The following is a 26,369-nucleotide window of genomic DNA, read 5'->3' as shown; positions in this document are numbered from 1 at the left end:
GTGTTTGTAAAACAAAGGAAAAATGGCTATTATATACATTATTCTTATCTAACTGCAACTGGAATTGCCTTATATAGTAATTCCTTGCTTAATTCTGAGTAAAATTCAGTACAAGCGTATCCATAGCACATAAATTTAGTTTTTTTGCAACAGATAATGTAAGACTCTGTCCTTGTTTCAGTATTGATAATATTTGATTGTTTGGAATATTTGATTGACACAACTTCAAATCTTGTCTCCAAGGTTGAATTTTTGAACAAACTGATTTTTGCTGGTTTGTCTATAATTCTCTTTCTCTCTCTCTCTCTCTCTGTCTGTGATGGTTGCTAGGCTAGGGTAACTCCTATGATGCATCGACACACATGCAGATAATAAAAAAAAGGAAAGATGAATGAGAATAAATATACAGTGGTATTTAGCTCAGATTTGGGTTACTCATGATGGCCCTGGCTCAAACAAAGTTTGGAAGCCACTAAATAATTAACCCTTTCCTCCTCCCCACTCTCCATTTGATTATCAATTATAACTTGATTTTTTTGTGTGCTTTGACACTTCATGTGTTACAAAGACAACCAGTAGTTTCAATTTATACCTGATAAAGTTTGCACATGTTATAGGAGGAGGCAGCAAGCTTGACGCCAAAATGAATCTGTCATCACAGGAAGCGAAGCCTTCGAGAAAAAGTCCAAAACCAAATGCTGAAAAGAAATATCAGAAACTAACATCATTGTTTTCAGCATTATCCCACAATGTGGCTTCAAACACAGAACAGGCATTGGGTTCAACAGACGACGCTGTGGAAATTATAGAAATCAATGGCAAGCTCTGGCATTCAGTAAAACTGCTAACAGGTAGGTTTTTCTTAACTAATGTAAAGAGAGGCTTACTGTTGAAAATACCTTTGCAAGTCTCAAAGCTGTAAATTTGTGAATGTTCAGGGTATCAAAGATAGGGCACCATCTTTAAAAATTTAAGAAAGGCTGGAATTTATGTGAAATATTTGGATTTTTCCTAAATCTTGTTGGAATTATACACTTTCTACATTTAGAAAAATTATCAATGAGGCATCTGTCTATATTTGGATGTCTGACTATCTCATTGGTTTATAATAGACAGTACTGTAGACATTAAGGCCTGGAATTTCACCACAACAGACAACCCCTCCATCATGGTGGAAGAGGCCTGAATCCCACCTCCAAACACAGCACCTACCATTTTCACAGGGGCAGGGAGGGGTCCAAATCAAGATTTGTGCATGAGCATTTTGCAGAGGCAGCTGCCCATTGAAATCAGCAGTTGCCTCCGCTTATGTGATTTTGGTGTGAAACGTATCTGAAACCTGACGTGTGGAGCTTAGACCTGGTAGGTGCAGGTCTGAACTTTGTGAATTTGTTTGGAAAGCCAGGGTCCCCTTTCAGAGAGGGAAGGTATCCCTTTAGATATGATACTGGGACACCTTTGGGGAAGGTAAGCTGCCCTTAGGGAGAGGTTAATTGCCCTTTGAGATTGCTAAAATTAGGCATGTATATAGGTAAAAAGTGCATAAAATCATTGGGACAGTGAAACTCATTGGAACTGCCAAAAGCAGCTGTCTCAAGATAAACTGTCAAGAGGAGCTGTCAAAAACTCCTGTCAAAGGCGTCAAGCGGAACTGTCAAAGGGAGTTTTCAAGCTGTCAAGACATTTAAAACTTGCCCTTTAACTCTTTGAAAAAACTGCCTGGAATGATAAAAAATGATTGCTTGCTCTTTCACTCTGTTTATTGACTAAACCTTAAGGTGACCGCTAACATTAGTGCTGCATGACTGCCCATTATCACAGGATGGTGCCTGCCACTTCACAGTTTGGTGACAGTTCCAAGTAGTTATGGACTCTGAAATGGGACTATGAATTCCAATGCTTGTTTTTATAAGGGATGATGCAATTGAATGAAATGTTCGTTGTTATAAGGTATAATGTAGTTGAAGGAATGTAAATGTGTTAAGTGGATTTTTATGAGTGAGAGTGTTTTTTTAAAAAAAAAAGGGCAGAATCATCCCAGAATTGCACTAAGTGCGGTATTGGGCATGAAATACAATGTTTTGCCTGCCAGCCGCAAAGGCAGGTTTTGACATCATATTTTCCCTTCCCCGCCTCATAAATTATGCAGTCACAGGAAACATGCCGTCTTGCTGGCGGGTGGCCTCCGATTTTCCCACCACGCCATTATCTTGTTGTTTCCTCACTCCAGGCGCCATATTTAAACTTCAGCCACACGCATAGTTCTTAATGCTCACAGGTCAGGACTGCTCCGGTGAAGACATGGCCCCAAAAGCCAAGAGGAGTTCATCCCCCCAATTTAGTGATGCATCCCTGGAATGCCTTTTGGACACCATGGAGGCCCACTGCAATGTCCTCTACCCCTGGTCTGGCCGCAGGAGTTCCATCCGTCTCACCACTGCAGCTTGGGAGGCAGTGGCCACGGTGGTCAGACAGTGCAAAAAAAAGATGAGTGATCTCATCTGTGCCACCAGAGTAAGTCAACCACCTCAACACTCTCAACTCACCCACTCACAAGCCCATCACACATTCACTAGCATCTCACTCACTGTCAGCTCAAGGGACATCACCACTCATCCTCTCGCACACACCCTCACATCTCCATCTGGCCTCATCTCCTCTGAAGTTCACCTCCTCATCCTGTCCATGGCCCCATTCAGCAAACACACACACCTGGCATCCTTCTACTTTGGCCTGGCATGCACCTTGCTCACACTGCCTCCATTTGTTTTTATGCAGGACAAGATCACGCACAATCAACAGGAGAGGTCCCAGACTAGGTGTGGAGTGCCAGACATCAAGGCCCTCACTCCATTGGAGAGTCACACATTGGAGCTGGTTGGAGAGGATGTAGACCATTCCTGTGGTGATGGTGAAGTCAGCAGCAAGCATCTACATGAGGACCTTGCACCAAATCATCCCTCTGACAACACTACTTGGAGTCCACTGTTCTGTGGGTAATGTGGCTGCCAAGTACTAATAATCTCCACTTTCTCTCCTAGGCACATCTGCTACGTTGCCCTCAGGCAATCTTGACACCAACCTTAGCACTGAGGGGGCTTCAGATTGAGGACCCTGAGGGCAGCACCATAGAAGGCCTGTCACAGCGCTCACCCACACCCTCCACCAACGCAGAGATACACACCTCAGTGGGATCTAGATGTCGAGCAGCCTTGGGATCACAATCTGGCAAGCACAACACACATTCTGTTCCACAGCTGGCGGAGGCTGGGACATTAGAGGCTGCCAGCACTCGGAGGACTGCTGGAGGCAAGGAATCTTCTGAGTCCAAGTTTGGAGTCACTCTTGGCCCTCAATCAGTTGGTGAAGCTACAAAGACAATCAGGGGAACATCACGAAGGGCATCTGGTGCACTCCTCAGATTGCATGGGATGATAGAGAAGTTCCATCTGCCTTAAGTCCAAGGTGTTCGCACTGTAATGCTGATGCACCAGGGTCAACACTGGAAGGATGGCGGCCGCCGTGGAGTCCTCGGTCCAGGACATTGGTCCTGCACTGTTGAAGCGTGCTGAGCTCCATTACTGACGCCATAGTTGGCCTACAGGAGTGCCAAAGTGAGAGAGGTGCATGGCAGGTCGATCTCACTCCAGCTTTCCCTTCTCAAGGAGTCAGCCAGGGGCTGCCGGGCACCCACAGGGAGCCCAGCAGCTCAACACCCCAGGGCCATCCACCCAGGTGACTTCTGGAATGTCTGGCCGACCCAAATCTCCTTTTCCTGTGACCCCATCATCTCCAGCTCCACAGGGCAGGGAGGGTGCACCTGAGGCACAGCAGGACACCCAAAGTAGGCCAGGGCCCTCAAAGCCTTGGTACTCCAGAGGCCCCCACCAAGGTCATCACAGACATGGTATAGCAGTCAGCAGGCTACCTCCACCTCCACTGCAGATGTCAGGGGAGCACTAAGACGTATTGGCAGTGTTAGGAAGATTAAGAAGATATAGTTGCACTGGGTGAGCATGGGTGTTAATCACTTGTACATAATGATCATTATTGTAAATAAACTCCCAAAAAGGTCCCCTTGTCTATGGCTCCTGTTATGATGAGCAGTATTCCTATAATTCAGATGTGAAACCTTGGTTCCTGCACAAGAAAAAGGCAGATGCTTCTGTCCACGGCCTCTTCCCTGTGCAGTGTGTAACCTTCAGAGCAAAGTGATGGTCTGGCCTCACACTCACTGGACACATTACTGATGCCTGCACCTCGATGGTGCTTGTCATTGCTGTCAGAACGTAGTGGGCAGGCATCACAGAGTTCCATCATTCTCTCTGTGTGCTCTCAGCACCTTTAAGATGGGACTGGCTCCCATCTCTTCAGCATCTGTGACCGGTGACACGATGCTCCTGATGGGCTCAGGTGATGAAGGCTGACAAAGGATCAGGTGCATTTAAAGTTTCATGGTTGCATCTCCATGATATGACCCTGGTCACCGAGCGCAAGTGAGTTGCCCTCAGCCAGACAGGAGTCAGACATTCACAGAGGCTATGTGAAAATCTATGGAGTGTCGTCATTGCATGTCATCATCATTCTTTTGGAATCCTGCAACTATTAGGGCCTCCCCCGCATCTCCATGACACGAGCCTGAGCACTGAGGGTATGTGCGCTGCCATCAGCCACACAGGAGTCAAATGTTCACAGGCGCAGGGTGAGGATGTCAGGACTGTCTTCACTGCATCTCATCATCATTCTCCATGAATCTTGCAGCTCATTAGGGTCTCACGAGCACACCTGTCTCGTCTGGCCAGTGCAATGGCCTCATCGCCAGCATCTTCATCTTCGAAAACATAGGAAACATAGAAAATAGAGCAGGATTAGTCATTTGGACTCTTCAAGCCTGCTCCACCATTCGATATGATCATGGCTGATCCTCTATCTGAATGTCATACTCCCACTCTCTCCCCATACCCCTTCAAGCCTTTAGAGTCTAGAACTCTATTTATTTTGTTCTTCAATATGTTCAGTGACTTGGCCTCCACAGCCTTCTTGGTAGAGAATACCACAGGCTCACCACCCTCTGAGTGAAGAAGTTCCTCCTCATTTCAGTCCTAAATGGGCTGCCCCATATCCTGAGACTGTGATCCCTTGTTCTAGACCCCCCCAGCCAGAGGAAACATCATCCCTGCATCCAGTCTGTCCAGCCCTGTCAGAATTTTATACATTTCATTGAGAACCCCACTCATTCTTCTAAACTCCAGTGAATATGGGCCTAGTCAACACAATCGCTCCTCATATGACAATCCTGCCAGCCCAGGAATCAGTCTGGTGAACCTTAGCACACTCCATCTATGGCAAGCATATCCTATCTTAAGTAAGGAGAGCAAAACTGCACACAGTATCCAGGTGTGTTCTCACCAAGGTCCTGTATAGCTGCAGTAAGACATTCTTGCTCCTGTTGCCCCTGTTATCAAGTCCTCTCGCAATGAAGGCTAACATACCATTTGCCTTCTTAACTGCTTGCTGCACCTGCATGCTTGCTTTCAGTGATTAGTGTACAAGGACGCTCAGGTATCTTTGTACATCAACATTCCCCAATCTATCACCATTTGAATAACATGCTGCCATTCTGTTTTTCCTACCAAAATAGATAACTTCACACTTATTCACATTATACTGCATCTACCATGTATTTGTCCACTCGCTCAATCTTGTCTAAATAGTCTTGAAGCCTCTTCACACCCTTCTCACTGCTCACGTTCCCACCAAGTTTCGTGTCGTCAGCAAACTTGAAAATATTACATTTGGTTCCCTCATCCAAGTCATTGATAGATATTGTGAATAGCTGGGGCTCAAGTACTGATCCCTGTGTTACCCCACTAGTCACCGCCTGCCACTCCGAAAAAGACTCGTTTATTCCTATTCTCTGTTTCCTGTCTGTTAACCAATTCTCAGTCCATGTCAATATATTATCCCCAATCCCATGTGCTTTAATTTTACACACTAACCTCTTATGCAGGACTTTATCAAAAGCTTTCTGAAAATCCAAATACACTACATCTTCTGGTCTCCCTTATCTATTCTGCTAGTTACATCCTCAAAAACTCCAGTATGTTTGTCAAACATGATTTACCTTTCATAAATCCATGTTGACTTTGTCTAATCCTGTTAATATTTTCTAAGTGTCCTGTTATCACATCCTTTATAATAGACTCTAGCATTTTCCCTCCTACTGATGTTAGGCTAACTGGTCTGTAATTCACTGTTTCCTCCCTCCCTCCTTTTTTAAATAGTGAGGTTACATTTGCCACCTTCCAATCTGCTGGTAATGTTCCAGAATCTACAGAATTTTGAAAGATGATGACCAACACATCCATTATTTCCATGGCCACCTCCTTTAGCACCCTGGGATGTAGATTATCGGGCCCTGGGGATTTATCAGCATTCAGTCCCATTAATTTTTCCAGCACTATTGTTTTAGTAATACTAATTTAGTAATACAATTTCTCCTTCTCACTAGACCCTTGGTTCCCTAGCATTTCTGGGAAGTTATTGTGACTTCCTCTGTGAAGACAGAACTAAAGTAATTATTTAATTGTCCTGACATTTCCTTGTTCTCTTTTATAAGTTCTCCCATTTTGGACTGTAAGAAATCTATATTTGTCTTCATTTATCTTTTCTTTTTACATACTTATAGAAGCTTTTACAGTGTGCTTTATGTTCCTTGTAAGTTTACTCTTATACTCTATTTTTACCCCCTTAGTCAATCTCTTGGTCCTCCTTTGCTGAATTCTAAATTGCTCCCAATCCTCAGGCTTTTACTTTTTCTAGCAACTTTATTTGATTCCTCTTTGGATCTAATACTATCCTTAATTTCTTTTGTTAGCCATGGTTTTGTTGCTTTTCCTGTTGTGTTTTTTTGCACCAGAAAGGAATGTATAAGTGTTGCAATGCATACATTCATTCCTTAAATATTAGTCTTTGCCTATCCACTGTCATGCCTTTTAATGAAGTTCCCCAATTTATCTTGGCCAACTCACGCCACATGCCTTTCTTTGTTTACTGTTCCCTAAAGGATTCCACACAACAAGATTATTAATTAACCTCTTCTCATTGCACAACACCAAACCTAGGACAACCTGATCCCCAGTCAGTTCCTTGACGTACTGGTCTAAAAAACCATTTCATATACACTCCAGGAATTCATCTGCCACAATATTATTATTGCTAATTTGGTTTGCCCCGTCTATATGTAGATTAAAGTCACACATGGGGAAAAATTGTCCCCCCGTCACGGGGTTATCAAGGGGCGGGTGGGGGCAGGCGTGAACCCGATCGGTGCCCCCAATTGGGGCCCCGCTGCCATTTTACGTGGGCGGGCCAATTAAGGCCTGCCCAGTGTGACACTCACCCGGAAACGCTGAGCACTCCCTGTGCAGGCATGGGGGTGGGGGGGTGTCCCTTGAGTCGGGGCCTCAGAAGAGTGCAGGAATCTCCCTGAGGCACCTCTGTCCCTCAGGGAGATCATTTTAACATTTTAAACCTGAAATAAAGCATTTAATAACTTTTAAAACTTTTAAGGTTGGACAGGCAGCTCATTGAATTGCTTTAATTAGCTTTTAACAGGCCTTAATAGGCCTTTGACAGGTCGGCTGGCGCGCAACCAACTCGGCTACACACCCCCCGATCTGGAAATCTAAATGATGTGCAGTGACGGCTGGACACCCGCCCGATGTCATCGTGCGTCATTTTATGCGTTAGCGAGTGGGCCCTGCCCTTGCTCGCCAACCGGAGAATTTAGCCCATAATCACTGTAGCACCCTTACTACATGCATCTTTAATTTCCTGTTTAATGCCATCCCCTACCTTGTCACTACTGTTTGGAGGCCTATAGATAACTCCCTCTAATGTTTTCTGCCCCTTGTTGCTTCTTAGCTCCACCCAGACTGGTTCTACATCTAGATTTTTCTGAGCTAAAAGCCTCTCCCAATATCACATTGATTTCATCCTTAACTAACAACACTACACCACCTCCTTTTCCTATTTGCCTGTCCTTCATAAATATCGAGTGCCCTTGGATATTCAATTCCCAGCCTTGGTCACCCTGATGCCATGTCTCCGTAATCGCAATCAAATTACACCCATTTATATCTATTTGCACTGTTAATTCATCCACCTCGTTCCACATGCTTTTCATTCAGATACAGTGCCTTTAGACTTGTCTTTTTAACAATTTTACAAATCTTTTTACGTACTGTGGCCCTATTTTCTGCCAGCCCTTGTTCCCTCTGCCTTCCATTTTTGCTTTCTATTTTTCTGTCTTTCACTCTTATCTTTGTTTCCTTCTCTTGCGTTTCCTTGCTCAGATTCCCATCCCCTGCCACTATAGTTTAACCCCACCCCCACAATACCAGCAATTACCCACGCAAAGACATTGGTCCCGTACATGTTGGTGTGCAACCCGTCCAGCTTGTATATCTTCTCCAGAATTGGCCCCAATGCCTCAGGAATCTAAATTCCTCTCTCCTCCACCATCTTTCCAGCCATGCATTTATTTAGTCTATTCACCCATTCCTGATCTCACTCGCATGTGGCACTGGGAGTAACCCTGAGATTACTCCCTTTGATGTCCTGCTTTTTAATTTATTTCCTAGCTCCCTTTATTCTGCTTTCAGGACCTCATCCCTCTTTTTACCTTGGTCGTTGCTACTGATATGGAGCACAACCTTTGGCTGTTCACCCTCTCTCTTCAGAATGTCCTGCAGCTGCTCAGTGACATCCTTGACCCTGGCACCAGAGAGGCAACATACCATCTTGGTGTCACGTCTGCAGCCACAGAAATGTCTATCTGTTCCCCTCATGATAGAATACCCTATCACTATTGCTCTACCACTCTTTTTCTCCCCCTCTGTGCAGCTGAGCCACTCGTGGTGCCACAGACTTGGCTCTTGCTACATTCCTCTGAGAAACCATCTCCCCCAGCAGTATCCAAAGCGAAAAATCTGTTGTAGAGGGAGATGGACCCAGGGGACTCCTGCACTACCTGTCTAATGCTTTTACTCTGTCTGGTGGTCACCCATTCCCTTTGTGCCTTTGCATTCTTTACATACGATGTGACCACCTCACCGTATGTGCTATCATCAAAGATTTCATCCTTGTGGATGCTCCACAGTGACGCTAGCCATGGCTCCAGCTCCAAAACACAGATTTCGAGTAGCTGCAGCTGGAGACACTTCCTGCACACATGGTCACCCTGGACACTGGAAATGTCCCTGACTTCCCACATCGCACAGGAGGAGCATTCCACTTGGCCAAGCTGACCTGCCATGACTTACCCTTAAATTACTCTCTTTACTTTTACTTCCTCTAGTTTAGAGAATATTAAGGACTGAAGAACTACTCACCAGTTCCTACTTACCAAGGCCGCCGCTCTTCTTACTGAAGAAAGGTAAAAAATGAAAGGATCCCTCCTTTCCTATTCACCCACTCCATGTCTCACCAAACCCCAACTGAAGCACTCTGACGCATCCCAAAGCAGCACTCCAGTGCGGACAAAAGCAGCACTGTAGATGGTTTGATTTTACGCTGTCTGAATCTAGTTTCTCAAAACCTGTTTAAGCCAGTTAACTAATTAACTAGCTGCAGCTGCAAGCAGAGCCTGTGTAACCCCTCTTTTAAAGTTGGACTAAAACTCACCTTCTCCCAACACAAAGAGCAACTTTTAGTTAGTTGCTAAGTTAAAGAAAGATTAGACCTTAGGTAGATATTAACCCATAAACGTCCCTCTCTCACCAAACTCCAACTGAAACACTCTAATGCAGAACTTATCACCCTTAACCCCTTCGGCGTCCTCCTCATCTTAGGAGATTTGCAGCTCTTCCATATCCTCCTTAGCCAGGTAATTTCCCCGTTGCAGCAACATGTTGTGTAGTATGCAGGAAGCTACGATGATGTGTGACACCCTCTGGGGACTGTATTGCAGTGCTCCACCAGACCTGTCGAGGCACTGGAGCCTCATTTTCAAGATGCCAATTGTTTGCTCCACCAAAGTGCCGATTGCAGTATAAGCCTCATAATACTGTCTCTCTGCTGCCATCTGAGGTCATCCTCTGGGGGTAGCCCTTGGCCCTGAGGAGCCAGTCCTGCATCATCTTTGGACCCTGGAAGATGTCAGGGATCTGAGACCTGCTGACGATGTCGGAGTCGTGGACGCTCCCTAGGAATTGTGTGCAGATCTGTAGGATGTGTTTATGGTGGTTGTAATCCAGCTGAACATTCAGTGAGTGGAAGCCCTTGTGGTTCATGTACTGGACTGCTTGTTGACATGGAGATCTAAGCACCACATGAGTGCAATTGATGGCACCCTCTACATGTGGAAACCAGAGATCTGTGCAAATCCCAGCGCACTTACTTCTTGGCTTTCCCGATTCCGATTGAAATGCACAAGGTTCTATGCCTTCACCAAGATGGCGTCCATGACCTCCTGTGGAAGCTTGTGAGATGCCACACAGGTCACCTGTGGAACTCTGGAAGGAGCCACCGGCGTAAAAATTGAGCGCCACGGTCACTTTCACAGCAACTGACAGTCGATACCCTCCAGGTCCCTGTGGCGCCAAATCCTGCAGCAGGTCGCATATGTGATTTTCCAGTTCCTAGACATGCACAGTCTTCGGTGACACTGATACTCGGTCATCTGCAGGAATGACAAGCACCGTGTATAGACCCTGGGCCTAATGAGGCACCTATGAGCGACGGTGCGCTGTGGATCTTCAGCTGCATACACCATCTTGAGGATGGTGCTCTTCCCTTTGGTAAGCCAGGTGCCTCTATCACACTCTCCTTCTGTTTTGCTCCCTGTAAGCCATGAGGCACACCATTAGATCACCAGGCTCATGATCCTGATGTTTCCCTCCTCCAAGATCAAAGAGAGAGATGTGTGGGTTAGCATATGTCTCCCAAGGACCTCTCTTGTTTAAGTCTTTGGCACTGGCTGCATCTCAAGGCCCTTCATGCATGCTGGACAGTGCTGGTCACCACTTGGATGGCGGATGTGTAGAATGCTGCATGGTTGTCTGAAACTCCACCCTTCTCCGTCCCACTCCACTTGACTGATTGGCAGCAGCTTCAGCCACTCGGCTGCATGCTGTGCTCTCAGCTCAGGGGCAGGCATTTTCCTAACCTGCACTGCAAATCTGCACTGTTAGCTTGAACCATAATGGATACTGGCTCAAACCTGAATAAAGACATTGCAAGGGGCTCTGAGCACCTTCACCAGTATTGGCCAGCTTTCACAAGGGGATCCTACAACTTGCCGAGTCATCCAATTGCTCTACTGCCCCCAAAATGCATATTAATTGGCAGTCTGCGCCCAAGAGGTGAAAAGTTCTGGAGCATTTGGGGGCACATTCATGCTTTTGCATTGCTTGAGTAAGCAGATATGTTTCAGAGGCCCAACTCCAAGCATGTCAATGGAGATGCTGCTGAACCATCCCAGCTGCGGAACGATGCTCACTTTTGACAAGCTTTTCCAAGTGCAAGGCTGCTTCCGTCACCCTCCAACCACACCCCCACTCCTTCCCCGCCCCCCACAACCTACCCCACCAAACACCCAGCCTGTACTTCCTTCAGTCTACGCTGCCTTGCCACCCCATCCGCTCTGGAGCCCTTGTCCCAGCACCACACTGAAAGCCAGCCAGGAGAAAGCGACTTGCCTGTGCTTCCCCACCCCCCCTCCGAATGCCTCTTCCTTGTTGTCCTACAGGCGATCCTCATGAGCGCTGAACAAGATTATGTGTACTCACCTCTGAGTTTCCTTTGAAGTTCAGTTCACCAGGTACACACCTTTTAAAGACGGTTGTGAATCACACCACTCTGAAGTCACGCCAATGTGGGAGGTAAGTTTGACGTGGGTTATTGATTCCAACGTGAGAGCATAATAATGAGGTGCAAATGCATTAAAGTTAAGTTCCCAATGTTGGACAGCGACAAACACGGCCCGCCATTGACAGGCAGACCGGACGATTGCAAGTTGGTTTTTCATGATGGCGTAAAGACAATTTTTGGCCTTCTTGCCACATTGTCCACTCACGCTGCCAAACACACCTGCCGTCAACAGGAGCAGAAAATTCTGGCCAAAGCCTACAATAGACGCGTGGAACTTTATTTTATTTAATCTCAGCATGAGTCCTGAGGTCTGCACATTGTGAATACTGAGAGAGTTGGCATGATAACTGTAAGGTGGGTGGGGGGGCATGGTTGGCATGAGTTGGCACTAAGTTAGCATAGGGGGCAATAAATGGCCATGGAGGGCAGGTGGGGTCATGAGGGTGGGTGGGGCACATAAATTGACTTGGGTTGATATGGATGGGGCATGGGAGTCTCTGTGGGGGGCGGGAGGGGTGGGATGTGGAGGTTGTGATGGGTGAGGGCAGGAGGGCTGTTTTATGTTTCTTTAGACTTTGATACAGTGCCGGTGCAGAAAGGCAGGCCTTCCACCCAGCCTGTCTCCGCACCAGCATCCTACACACTCATTCCGACATTGCCCAGACCGACTCCTAATACAGCCACCAGCCCAGAATAAAAACCTGACATACAGGCAAGCATTTTAAGAAGTCACACTCACAGAGCTGGGAACACTCCCAACTCTGCACCCAACACCCAGGCCTAAAGGTGTAGTTTTCTGACTTGATTTCAAATGCGCACAGAGAAATAAAATTAAAAAATAGTTGAAAGAGGACAATTAAAATATAAAAATTGTTCTCAAGGGGAAGAAATATCAAACAAAAGTTAGTTCCTTTTCTGAACAAGTTAAGATAGGTCAAAACAAAATTAGACAGTTTAACCAATCACAGTAAGACTGTGAATCAGCTTTGCTGTAAAATTATAATTACAGTTTTTTAGGCTTTGATTCAGCAAACATCAGGGAGACTGTTTTTAATTAGAAGGCACCGGAACTTCCAGTGGTTACTCCATTTAGCTAATGCCAATTGGAGAAAATATCAGTTTTCCACCTAATCTATCTCCTTAGAACTTTTTTTCCTTTTATATGTTGGAGTTCATTCCTTTCCCAGGGCCTGAATCTTCTGGTCGGCACGTGGGGGCAGGCCCTGCTCCCCAACATGTAAAATGACGTGCGGTAACATCGGGCATGTGTCCTGATGTCTCCATGCGTCATTCAGATCTTTAGTTCGGCGGGTGCACATCGGAGTTGGCTGCGCGCCCACCGAAGTGTCAAAGGCCTGTTAAGGCCATTAATAATCTAATTAAGCTGGTTGTCTGGGCTGCCCGTCCACCCTTAAGGTTGGCGAGCAGGCTAAGAGCCCAGGCGGCCTTTGCATTTTTCATGAAACCTGATCCACGGGCGCAATGAGGTTTCATGAAGGCTTTATAAATTAAATAAAAATTTATATCAAAATTCATTGACATGTCCCAGCTTATGTGACATTGTCACATGAGGGGACATGTCTGAATGATTTTTTTTTTCTTTATTTCAATTCACAATAATCAAACGAATCTCCCTGAGACAGCTCTGTGCGCGAAAGAGCACAGGCCCTGACTCTCCATCCCCACTCCCCACCCCGCTCACACAGGTAGCGCTAAGCTGGGCGGGCCTTAATTGACCTGCCCATGTAAAATGGCGGCACGCAGCCGATCGCAGGTGGCGATTGATTGCGTGGCCACCCGCTCCCGCTCAGCCCCCAACCCACCCCCACCCCACCACCCCCTCCCCCACCCTACAAACGAGGAGAAAATTCTCCCCCAGGTTACCACCTTCCAATCTTAATGCTGGTTATTCAGAAAAGCATATGAGCATATATTTTACTTGTGGCTGGTCGACTGGGCCATCAGCCCACCGCTTCAGAAGGTAAAGAGATCAGAGCCATTTTGAGACCCAAACCTCACTTAAGTCAAACTGGTGAGCTACAGGCCCTGAATGGACATCTTGCTTGTCAGTTTCAGGCTGGTCCAATATCAGGCGGATCAAAGGCTCCTGAGTTAGGAATAAGTTAAGTCAAATGAAGCTGGGAGTGGGGGTTGGGGGGCAGTGATGAAATTGCTGGTGTGGGAGCGCTCCAGGCAGCAATGGACCAAATTATTTTTGTGCCGCCCACAGCAGAACTCTTGTTCCTGGCTCCATGAAAATAATTTACCATTGACCTTTCTAAAGCCTCCATCTGTAAAACTTGTCAGAGAATGCATGGTGCACACTCCAATGCCTTTAGATCGGCAGTTGGAGTTCTATGAATGCCATGGGACACCATTTGCATTTTAAAGGCACTTACCGCCTGGAACAAGCAGGTATTCCAACCACCCAGCAGTAGGCACTTGTGATGTAGCAACAGGCCTAGGGGAAAACTAGTGACTCTCTTTTAAGGCCATTACTGTCACACTAACACTAATTATGGCAAGTTAAAAAATCGACCCAAAGTCTTTTCAAAAAGTCTGCCTCCCCCGTATATACATTTGCACTGCTCATTTTCAGAAGGATTAATAGCTGTTACTGTAGTAATAAAAACATGGCTTATAGCTTGTAACAATGAACTTATTTCAGTTTTAGCAGCATTAAAACAGGTTAAAATCAAATTTGCAGCATGTATAAGATACATTTTCTAAGCTTAATGTTAATGAGATTACGCCTTTAATAGTTGAGAATGTTTCTAGTCAGCTAAGGGATATTGGCCTCTCTACCAATGAACTGATGGTACAAGAATCTACTTAGAAAAATGAAGACTATATTTACATAAACTTTGGAACTTTGAGGGGTTTTAACCCTTTTAAAACCCTTTTCATTAAAATATCTAGGTTCTAAATTCTTAATTCATAATAATGGGGTCCTCAGTTGTCCAAAACAAAAACAGAATTACCTGGAAAAACTCAGCAGGTCTGGCAGCATCGCAGTTGTGCCTGATATGGTTAATAGATCACAACATTAGCAAACCTACATCTAATTCAAAGACATGGTGCTTGTCTAGGGGAGGTGGTGTAATGGTACTGTCACTAGACTAGTAATCCAGCTCTGGGGATCTGGGTTCAAATCCTGCCATGGATTCACATTGAGGATACCCTCCATCATGCTGTGTGGTACTATCACCATGCTAAATGGTATAGATTTTGAACAGATATAGCAACTCAAGATGGGCATCCAGAAGTATACTCAAACACAATCTGTAACCTCATGGCCTGGCATATCCCCCACTCTCCCATTACCATCAATGAAGGGGGCAGGCCAGGAGCAGCACCAGGCATACCTAAAAATGAGCTGTTAACCTGGGGCAGAATTTTGCCCTCAGATGGCGTGCGGGCCCCACCAGCTCAGCGGCCAGCCAACCCCCGCCGCCGAAACGGGGCCCGCCGCCATTTTAAGGGGGCGTGCCAATTAAGGCCTGCCCAGCGACATCCCCAACAGGAAGCGCTATGCGCATCCTGTGCAGGGGCTGGAGGGAATCCCCATCTGTCAAAGTGCGCTCTTTCACGCATGCACGCAAAAGAGCACACTGCTCCCTGAGGCAAAGTCCCGTCTCAGGGAGAATACTGACAGTGGAAAAAACTTTAAAAATAGAAACATTAAAAAATTATTAACATGTCCCCCTCATGTGACAATGTCACACAAGTTGGGACATGTTAATAAAGAACACATAAACTTTATTAATTTTTTACAAAACGAACATGAAACTTCATCCCGCCAGTGGATGAAGTTTCATGAATAATCTGCAGCCCGCTGGGGCTCCTGGCCTGTCCACCAGCCTTAAGGTTGGCCGGGCAGGTCTTTAATTACTTTAATTAGATTCTCAATAGCCTCAATTGGCCATTAACAGGTCAGCGGGCGGACAGCTGATTTCACTGTCTGCCCACCTTCCTAAACATTTTAATGGACCGGGATAACGTCGGGGATTCCTCCCAATGTCATCCCATGTCATTTTCCCCTCGGCGACTGGGCCCTGCCCCGAAATCGCCGAGGGGAAATTCCTGGCCCTGGTCAAGCTATAACACAGGGCTACTTGCATGCTAAGCAGCAAGCAACAGACAAAGCTGAGTGACCCCACAGCCAATGGATCAGATCTAAGCTCTGCAGATCCACATCCAGTCGTAAATGGTGGTGGACAGTTAAGCAACTCACTGGAGGATGAGGCTCCACAAGTATCCCCATCCTCGATGATGGGGGAGACCAGAACAACAGTGAAAAAGATAAGGCTGAAAACATTTGCTACAACCTTCAGCCAGAAGTACCGAGTGGATGATCCATCAGAGCCTCCTCCAGAGGTCCCCAGCATCATAGATACCAGTCATCAGCCAATTCAATTCATGCCACATGATACCAAGAAATGGCTGAAGGCACTGGATACTGCAAATGCTATGGGCCCTGACAATATTCCAGCAATAATACTGAAGACTTGTGCTCCAGAACTTGCTGTGCCCCTAGCCAAGCTGTTCCAGTACAACTACAACTCTAGCATCTACCCAGCAATGTGGAATAATTGCCCAGGTATGTCCTGTGCACAAAAAGCAGGGCAAATCCAATCCAGCCAATTCAGTCTACTCTCGATCATCAGTAAAGTAATGGAAGGGGTCATCAACAGTGACATCAAGCAGCACTTACTTAGCAATAACCTGCTCACTGACACCCAGTTTGGGTTCCGCCAGGGCCACTCAGCTACTAGCCTCATTACAGCCTTGATTCAAACATGGACAAAACAGTTGAACTCCTAAGGTGAGGTGAGAGTGACTGCCTTAACATCAAGACCACATTTGACAGAGTGTGGCATCAAAGAGCCCTAGCAAAACTGGAGTCAATGGGAATCGGGGGAAAACTCTCCACTAGTTGGAGTCATACCTAACACAAAGGAAGATGGCTGTGTTTGTTGGGGGTCAGTCATCTCAACTGCAGGAGTTCCTCAGAGTAGTGCCCTCAGCCCAACCATCTTCAGCTCCTTCATCTTCACCTTCCTCCCATCATAAGGTCAGAAATGGGAATGCTCATTGATGATTGCACAATATTCAGCACCATTCATGACTGCTCAGATACTGAAGCAGTCCATGTCCAAATACAGCAAGATCTGGGCCATATCCAGGCTTGGGCTGACAAGTGGCAAGTGCCACACAAGTACCAGACAATGACCATCTCCAACAAGAGAGGAGCCAACCATCATCCCCTAATGTTCAGTAGCATTACCATCACTGTATCCCCCAATATTGCCATCCTGGGGGTTACCATTGACCAGGAACTAAACTAGACTAGCCATGTAAACACTGTCAACAAGAGCAAGTCAGAGGCTAGGAATCCTGTGACGAGTAACTCACTTCCTGACTCCCCAAAGCCTGTCCACCATCTACAAGGCACAAGTCAGGAGTGTGATGGAAAACTCCCCACTTGCCTGGATGATTGCAGCTCCCACAACACTCAAGAAACTTGACACCATGCAGGACAAAGCAGCCCGCTTGATTGGCACTACGTCCACAAACATTCACTTACTCCACCACCAATGCACAGGAGCAGCAGTGTGTACCATCTACGAGATGCACTGCAGGAACTCACCAAGGGTTCTTAGACAGCATCTTCCAAACCCACTACCATCTAGAAGGACAAGGGCAGCAGGTAGATGGGAACACCACCACCTGGAAGTTCCCCTCCAAGTCACTCACCATCCTGACTTGGAAATATATTGCCGTTCCTTCACTGTCGCTGGGTCAAAATCCTGGAAGTCCCTCCCTAACAGCACTGCGGGTGTACCTACACCACATGGATTGCAGGGGTTCAAGAAGGCAGCTCACCACCACCTTCTCAAAGACAATTAGGGATGGGCAATAAATGCTGGCCCAGCCAGCGAAGCCAACATTCCATGAACAAATTTTTTAAAATCAAGATAAAGAAGTCATGTTGAGTTCAAAACTTTTGCTTATTCCTTTAAAGCTAACAGAGGGACCTCAAATTGTGACAACTTTTAAAACAAAGGGAATGTTTTTACTTCTCAGGCTAGCAGGCACCTTATCAGAAAGTTCTTCTCACAGGCCTAGCAATTTGAGCTATAGCAGCTGTGAGTCCTGCTGTTTAACCATCTCACTCAGCAGACAGAAATTCAAGCTAGACTATTCACAAAGATAGCTAAGGTAAAATCCTTACATGTTCGTTCTAGCTGACATAGAACCATAAAAATTAGTATTATTTAAAGCTGATGTATATCTGTGTAGTGATGGCTCTACTGGCTAGTAGATCAGAAACTAGTTTTAGTTAGCAATGTTCTTATTATTATTGGACCACTTTCAATTGACATTCAATCAGAAATCTTGGTTTATTTTATTTGAATACTGATATTAACTTTCTTCTGCCTAGAACAAGACATCAAAGAACTTATTGAACAAAAAAGATATTTTAAGGCTGACCAGCATCTCATCAAGTTAGAACATGAACAATACACTAATGATACCACAGGCAAAAATGATGAAAGCACGATAAAGGAAAGGAAAGAAATTGATTCACTGTATGAGCTGCTTAGCTCAGAAATTTTCACAGTGGTGAAAGAATCATTGAACATTTCCAAAGAACATCCAAATCTCTTGAAAATGGCAGTGCAGGTGAAAATCCAAGAAGGAAAAGCAGATCAAATGTACCTGGAGGAAAAGGAAAAATCGGGAAGTATTCCAGCGGTTAGACCAAGAGAATGGGACACCAAATGGCAGAACATTTTACAGCACTCTGTGGATGAAAGAATAGGCAAACTACCCAGTGGATCTGATGACAACAAAACTGCGTGGCTCACACAATGTTTAGCACAGCTTTGTAGCCAACTCGAAGCAGATTTAAACACCATTGTGAACTGCATTAAACCATGTTATCCCCAGGAATACAATATATGTGCAAAGTATGCTGAATGCTATCATAAAAATGTTTCTTCGCACATCGCCTTATTGGCAGAAAGTGGACTCAAAGGAAAAGAAGTTTATCCACTTCTGTATTGGATTTACAATTGTTATCCAGAGTAAGTCACTCTGGTTTTGTGCTTACAATATTATTACCTTAACCTTGGCAAATTTATATTACTTTTAAAATCAGCAAATTTTCATATGCCCACCCCTGTGTACACCAAAGAAAGATAAAGAAAAATTGCTATCAACCAAGGGGCTTAGTGCTGTGGTCAGCGCTGCAGCCTCACAGCTCCAGGGCCCTGGGTTCAACCTGGTTTTGGGTGTCTACAAGTTCTCCCCACGTAAGTGTGGATTTCTGCCGAGTGTTCCAGATTCCTCCTACTGCCCAAAGATGTGCTGGATAAGTGGATTGGCTATGGTAAATTGTCCCTCAGTGTGTGCCCTGTGATGGACTGGCACCCTGTCCTGGGTGTACCCCATCTAGCACCTATTGCCTGTCAGGATAGGCTCTGACACCCTGTGACCCTGAATTGGATGAAGTAGTTCTGGAAAAGTGAGTGAGTTGTCAACCAGCATTATTTCCTTTATTATTTAGCCCAAACTTTGATCACTGACTTTGATTACTCATTTTATACTTTTTACTGTCTTGATTTCTTTTTGCACATTTTCAGTAAATTGCTCTTCTCTTCAATTTTGTTCCCCTTATATAGACAAAGTTCTCTGTCCATTTAGCCTCTGTAAGCACCCAGTATCTTACATGTGCATAAGTCAGCTAGATATGTGTCCTTTTGTTGTTCTGCCTTCCTTATGGAGAAGCATCTTACACTGTTTAACATTCCAAACCACCTGGAATTCTATGTGGAGAATTGTAAGTGAGAGTGAAAGGCTGACAATTCCATTACACAAAATGCCATTGCATTATTGGCTGTGCCACCAGATTACTCATTAGGTTAAATAACTAAGTTAGTGAATATCAGGCTCAGTGGTTTAAATAGTATAGGTGTTTCAGGCTTAATGAATTATTTTGTTAGAAGAATTACACTTTACAATTGTATAGGTCATCAGTTTTCAGCCTCTAAATCACTAATATTTACAGAAAAACTGATTACAGGGTGTTGTGTCCCAACTTTCTCAAACCTCATTATCTCAATCTAGAATCAGTAACCAGAAACTCATATTTTTGAGGGGGAGTTAGTTTTTTTAATGCTGCAGTAAATGTTGACTGTAAAAGCCAAAGGAATCTAATATCATTCCATGCTCTGTTTAAAGTGCATTATGATTAATGTAAGTCTCAGTGTCAACCATTGCACTCCAACATTTGCTATAAATTAGATAAATTGAGATCCAGTTAATGTAGACATGCTGTTTGGGTGATACAGCAATCTATATCCCTCTGGTTGCAGCAGTAGTTGTACAAATGATATACATTGTGTATACAATACACACTAAGATTTTGGGCTGCAGAGCCCCACCTCATCCCTATTAGGGAAGGCCTGCTGCATTAAGTGCCAATCTGATCAGCAGCGGGCCTTCCCCAGGATCAAGGGCCCCAGGGGTGGAATTCCTGCCCACTGAGAACTGCTGGCCAATCTAGGCCAGCAGCTCATCATGGCTCAGCAGTACCAATGGGGAGGCGGTTACCACTGCACCCACCTGAGGCCCACAAGCCACAGGTGAATGATGGCAGAAGGGTGGTCGTGGGTTGGGGTTCGCGGGAGAGAGGGAGGGGAGAAGGATTGGTAGCAAGGGCAGCGGTTGGCTCTGAGGGGGCTTCCTTTCCCGATTCCAGGTTGCTCGATCTGGCACTGAGTGTCTTTGATCAAGGGACCATTGTTAAACCCCTCCTGCCCCCACCCCCATCCAACGCCCAAGGAGCCCTCAAGTAACCACGGTAGGGTTTGCTTTTTGGGCTTTCTGAATGGCGAGTCCCTCGCTCGCTGTTGGTTGAATACCAGTGGCATAGGACAAGGTCCTTAAGTGGGCATTACTTTCCCGCTTGAGGGACTCAATTGCCAGTAAGGCAGGAAGGCCTTCCCATCACATACTTATTCAGGGCAGAGGCAGGAAGACGGTGGGTTCCCCACCCACCACCCTTCCACCTAATTAAATGCTGCCACCACCAAATATGCCACAGGAGAGTCTTTGAGTAACCACGGTAGGGTTTGCTTTTTGGGCTTTCTGAATGGCGAGTCCCTCGCTCGCTGTTGGTTGAATACCAGTATTCAATGCCCTGTATGTATGTGGGTGATATTATTTTTGATAGTGTTTAGGGCATAAAAACTGAAAATCAGAAGTTGAAAGATGGATTTAATTTAATGCTTATTACAAGTCAATCTTGTGAACGACATCAGATTATTGAAATTGATCATTTCCGTTTACTTGTTCAGTATAATGAGTACTATCGTGCCATCTGAAGATGTAAGTCAGCAACTGTTGAACACCCTGCTCCCAGATAAGACAATCGGTCATCTGAAAAATGAGTACATTTCTGCTTTACAGGTAAATGGTTATCACTTTCTTACTTATTTTGAAATAAGTTCAAAAATATTCTAAATAGAGTAACACTACAATGACTGTTGATCCTTGGTGGCCATTTTATCGCTGTTTTTTGCTGCAATGTTTTGTGGATGACTTTTGTACATGCTAAATATTTTATGGGTAATGCTTTTCTTTGTTTATTTTTTCATTTCAGCCAGATACTAGAATGCACATGATTAAAAGTCTGCATATAGAAGAGAAAAGTTGGAGGAGTGAAGAAGAGCCTATGGTGTTAAATGATTGCTACCACAGCGAGTTGTCTACTGACATAATTCAGGTACCTACAATAGAACTCATCTCCAAAACAGGGCATGCCTATTTCCTTTATATTTTGTTTTTGCAACAAAAGAAAATCAATTTGGTGCCCCAAGCAAGCAGGAAAGGCAAAGGAGGACAACAGAAGTCATATAGCTAAATGATTTCCACTCCGATGACACTGAATCAAATCAAATAGCACAAAGAATTGTGGAATTTTTACACTTGTGTATCTGTGATCTTTTACAATTGTTTGGTAGAAGCATCACACAAAAACACAGTCACAAATTTTCTTTCTACCACTTATTTTTTGTAAATAACCTAAGTACAACTGTAGAGCTCTTAGAATCTCTTACCTAATTGTTATATTGTGATCTGCTGAGATAGAGATTGATGCATTGGGTAGTAGAGATTTTGCAAAATAAAACAAGTTAAATAATTCCTAAATAAAGGTATTTGGGTGAAACCATGCCATTGAATCTAGTTTTCTGAAACAAAATCACATTTGAGCTAATCCCACCCAGGATTTCCTGAAACTTTCGCACCATCTCCAAAATATGTCTGCCAAAAACCTCTGCTACTTATTTACATAACTTCATTGTTACACTGAGCATTCCATCTCGCGATGTGATAGGTATGGTTCCGCGAATGGACAACATTTGCTAAATAATTCTGTGTGCTAAGAATTACACTGACAACCAATTTAAGATTGTCAGTCAGGCTTGCAGTAGGATGCATTTGCATATATTGGGAGCCCCATGTCCTTTGGAGGCAGAAAAAAGTATCATTTTTCAACAAGATTCAAATTTTTTATTTTAAGTTCCCCTTTAGTATACCATCAACTTATTTAAGTGAATGTTTAACCTGAATGTTTATATTGCAAGATCCAGACCATTCTTCATTGAGCCTTGTGTAGGAGTAATTTCTACAAGATTGTGGTCATCAATTTTCTTTATACCACTTAAGTTTTGTAAATAACTAAATGCAGAGACCTTAGAATCTCTCACTTCTTTGCCAGTATGTGATTTGCTGAGAGATGGAAATTGATGCATTGGATAGGAAAGATTTTGCAGGAATGAAGTTAATTAAATAAATTATAAACATTAAATTATAAAGGGTGATCTAGCCTGGTCCAGTCTTGGCTACTATTCAAATCTAGTTTTTTGGAAAAAAAACCATATTTGGTTCCCCTGGACTAGTTTTTAATTATCAAGGACTAACATAGCTTTAAAAAAATGTTTAATTTTGGAATGCATTTTTTAAAAAAAATATAGAATGAGGTAAAATGTTGGCAGCTCACCATCACCTTCTCAAGGGCAATTAGGGATAGGCAATAAATGCTGGCCTAGCCAGCGAAGCCCACATCCTGTAAATGAATTTAAAAAGGGTGCATATAGTTTTCATCAACTTTATTAAGAAATCACTAAAAACAATCATTAATTTAACCCCCTGCCCAGCCACCTGAGATATAGAAGTTAGAATGCAAGGTAGTCTTTTCAAGCAGCGGAAATAGGTCAAAATGTCCAGGGCATGAGCTGGCAGGTGGTAGGGGAGGGGTGCATGAAATAAGATTGCATGGTACAGGTAACATGCCTGTCACCTATCCTTTCCCTTGGTGGGAATGCTGCAATTTTGCCCAAGGACTTGGCACAAGGCATGGCCACCCGCCCCCCCTCCACTGGTGAAATACCAGTAGTAGACTAGATGTCAGGTGGCCTGCTCATCCTTGGACCAATTAATGGCCACTTAAGTGCCTCCACCTGCCACCACTGGTATTTTACCAGCGGGTTGGGGTGACCATGCCATGTGCCAAGTCCCTGGGCAAAACTGCAATGCTACCCCCCCCCACCCCAGGAAAAGGGTCACCCCCAGCTTGTCCTTCTCCACCCAGCTTTCCAATAGCTGTCTCCTTGACAGGGCCTGGCTGACTGGCCCTGGTGAAGGTGCACCAATTTACCTTCTAGTCTGGCCTACTCTGGCTCCTTATGGAGACTGACCTTAATCCCAACAATGGCCACTGATCCCAGGATTGGAGATATGCTAACCATTCTCCCACATAGGGGTGGAAGCCAAACTCAGGCAATTAGCTGCCTGATGCCCGTTAAGTTTGGTCATGGTTTCCCCGGCTGATGGAAGAAGGCTTGCTCCTGACTTTTCAGTCGGTGGGCAGAGACACTGCCTCCTGGAAAAATTACAGTCACAGCTTCTCTTTTTCTCTACAACCTCTTCCCTCTAGTATCATGAAAACTTTGATCAAGCCATAACTCAACTCTCTAAATTCCATGGAATATATCCCTAGTTTGTGTAATCAGTCTTGCAATTTATCCCTTAGAGTCCATAGGTATCATTTTAGTAAACATGTGCTGCATTTCCTCCAAGGCAAAATAATCTTTCCAAATGTGTTGCCCAGAATTGCTCAAAGTGTTCTAAGTCTTTGCACAACTGAAGCATGACTTATACACACTTAAACTCTAGTTCTCCAGGCATAGAGACCAGCATTCTACTAGCCTCTTTAATGACTTTCTGTCCATTTTCAAGACAGTTCCATCATTTATCCATCTGACCTCCAAGTTCCTTTGGACCACCACTATTTCCAGCTTTTCATTATTTGTGAAATACTCCGTTCTATCCATTTTAGGTCCAAAGTTGATGCCATCGCATTTGCCTACATTGAAATTCACTTATCACAGTTTTGCTCATTCATTTCTTCTGTCAAAACCATTCCATGAATGCTCTGCCTCAAAAGCAGGTCATTGGTGATTGTCTGATGGTGCGACATTCGTCTATCAATACATCTTTGTATGATTCCATCTATACTACTTATAATGCTGCCTACCTTTGCGTTATCAGCATACTTGAATACGTGGCTTTCTGTTCCATCATCTAAGTCATTAATAAATATGGTGAATAGTTGAGGTCCCAACACATATCCTTCTGAGACATCTCTGTCACACCCTGACAACTAAGGTACTTGCTGATTATCCTAGCTCTGTCATTTTCCACTCAGCCAATTCCCTAACTAGGGTCAATAATTTGCCGCCAATTCCATGGGCAGAATCTTGCCCTCGGATGACATATGGGCCCCACCGGCTTGGCGGCAGGCAGCCAGCCGAGGCCCGCCACTGAAACGGGGCCCGCTGCCATTTTAAGTGGGCAGGCCAATTAAGGCCAGCCCAGCGACCTGCCCGACGGGAAGTGCTATGCACTTCCTGTGCAGGGAGGGGGAGAAGGGAATCCCCAACTGTCAAAGAGCATACTTCTCCCTGAGGCAAAGTCCTGTCTCAGGGAGATTAGTGACAGTGTCAAAACATTAAAAATAGAAACATTAAAACATTATTAACATGTCCCCCCCTCATGTGACAATGTCACACCAGATGGGACATGTTAATAAACACCACATAAGCTTTATGAATTTTTAAAAATACGGACATGAAACTTCATCCCGCCAGTGGATGAAGTTTCATTAATAATCTGCAGCCCGCTGGGGCTCCTGGCCTGCCCACCAGCCTTAAGGTTGGCCGGGCAGGTCTTTAATTACTTTAATTAGCCTGTCAATGGCCTCAATTAGCCATTGACAAGTCGGCGGGCGGACAGCTGATTTCGCTGTCTGCCCACCTTCCTAAACATTTAAATGGACCGGGATAACATCGGGGATTTCTTCTGACGTCACCTCACGTCATTTTCCCCTCGGTGACCGGGCCCCGCCCCCAAATCGCCAAGGGGAAAATCTTGGCCCATGTGTTTCAACTTTAGCTAACAAGAACTTATGAGGGATATTATCAAATGCCTCTGGATGACCATATGAATAACATCCATGGGAATCCATGGCCAGAAACTATCCCCCCCCCCACCACCCCTCCATGGGGGGGTGGTTGTGCGGGGGCAGGCGCGAACTCGATCAGCGCTGCGCCGCCATTTTATGTGGCGGCCCGCCCATCGTGACGCCCACCCGGAAGTGCTGTGCGCTCCCTGTGCGGTTGGGATTCCCTAAGTGGATCCCTGCCCTCTTTCACGCATGCGCGCGAAAGAACACAGAGATCTCCCCGAGGCAAGGAGGTGCCTCAGGAAGATTTGTTTCAGTCTTAAGCTTTAAAATAAAGGATTTTTAAACTTTTAAAACATGTCCCTTCATGTGACATTATCACATGAGCTGGGACATGTCAAAGAATAAATGTATAATTTTTTATTAGATTTTTAAAAAGTTCATGAAACCTCATCCTGCCCGTGGCCTTAATAGGCCTTTGACAGTTTGGCGGGCGTGCAGCCAAGTTGGCTGTGCACCCACCAAACTGACAATCTAAATGACGCGTGGTGACGTCGGGATGCACGCCCGATGTCACTGCGCGTCATTTTACACATCAGCGAGCAGGGCCCTTCCCCCACTGCTTGCCAACGGGAAAATGCTGTCCCGAGTGTTTCTTTTGATATTTTAGGATAACAAATCTGTAATAATTTATACATCAAACTGTTTTTTTGGAATAAGGAGCGTCATCACAGTGAGGAATGTCAGGGCTGGAGAACATAAGAACATAAGAAATAGAAGCAGGAGTAGGCCATTTGGCCCCTCAAGCTTGCCCTGCCATTCAATAAGATCATGGCTGATCTGCCCCAGGCCCCAACTCTTCTTTCATGCCAGCTCCTCATAGCCCTCAACTCCCCAATATTTCAAAAATCTATCTACCTCCTCTTTAAATATTTTCAGTGATCTAACCTCCACAACCCTC

At 45.0% G+C, this 26,369-nt stretch overlaps 1 protein-coding gene across 4 annotated transcripts in view; it reads left to right on the top strand.

Annotated features, from left to right (window-relative positions):
- Positions 1-26,369, top strand: part of LOC121292743 (tumor necrosis factor alpha-induced protein 2-like) — a 55,335-nt gene that overhangs the window by 2,976 nt on the left and 25,990 nt on the right. For all 4 annotated transcript variants that reach the window (XM_041215091.1, XM_041215093.1, XM_041215090.1 and 1 more), the window contains exons 3-6: positions 618-851; positions 18,320-18,965; positions 21,240-21,351; positions 21,545-21,667. In XM_041215091.1, coding sequence (XP_041071025.1) covers positions 618-851; positions 18,320-18,965; positions 21,240-21,351; positions 21,545-21,667 — 1,115 coding nt within the window. The remainder of the gene's footprint in view (positions 1-617; positions 852-18,319; positions 18,966-21,239; positions 21,352-21,544; positions 21,668-26,369) is intronic.

Source organism: Carcharodon carcharias, chromosome 20 (genome assembly GCF_017639515.1).
Source record: "Carcharodon carcharias isolate sCarCar2 chromosome 20, sCarCar2.pri, whole genome shotgun sequence".
Taxonomy (NCBI): domain Eukaryota; kingdom Metazoa; phylum Chordata; class Chondrichthyes; order Lamniformes; family Lamnidae; genus Carcharodon; species Carcharodon carcharias.
This window is presented reverse-complemented; position numbering and strand designations above follow the sequence as displayed.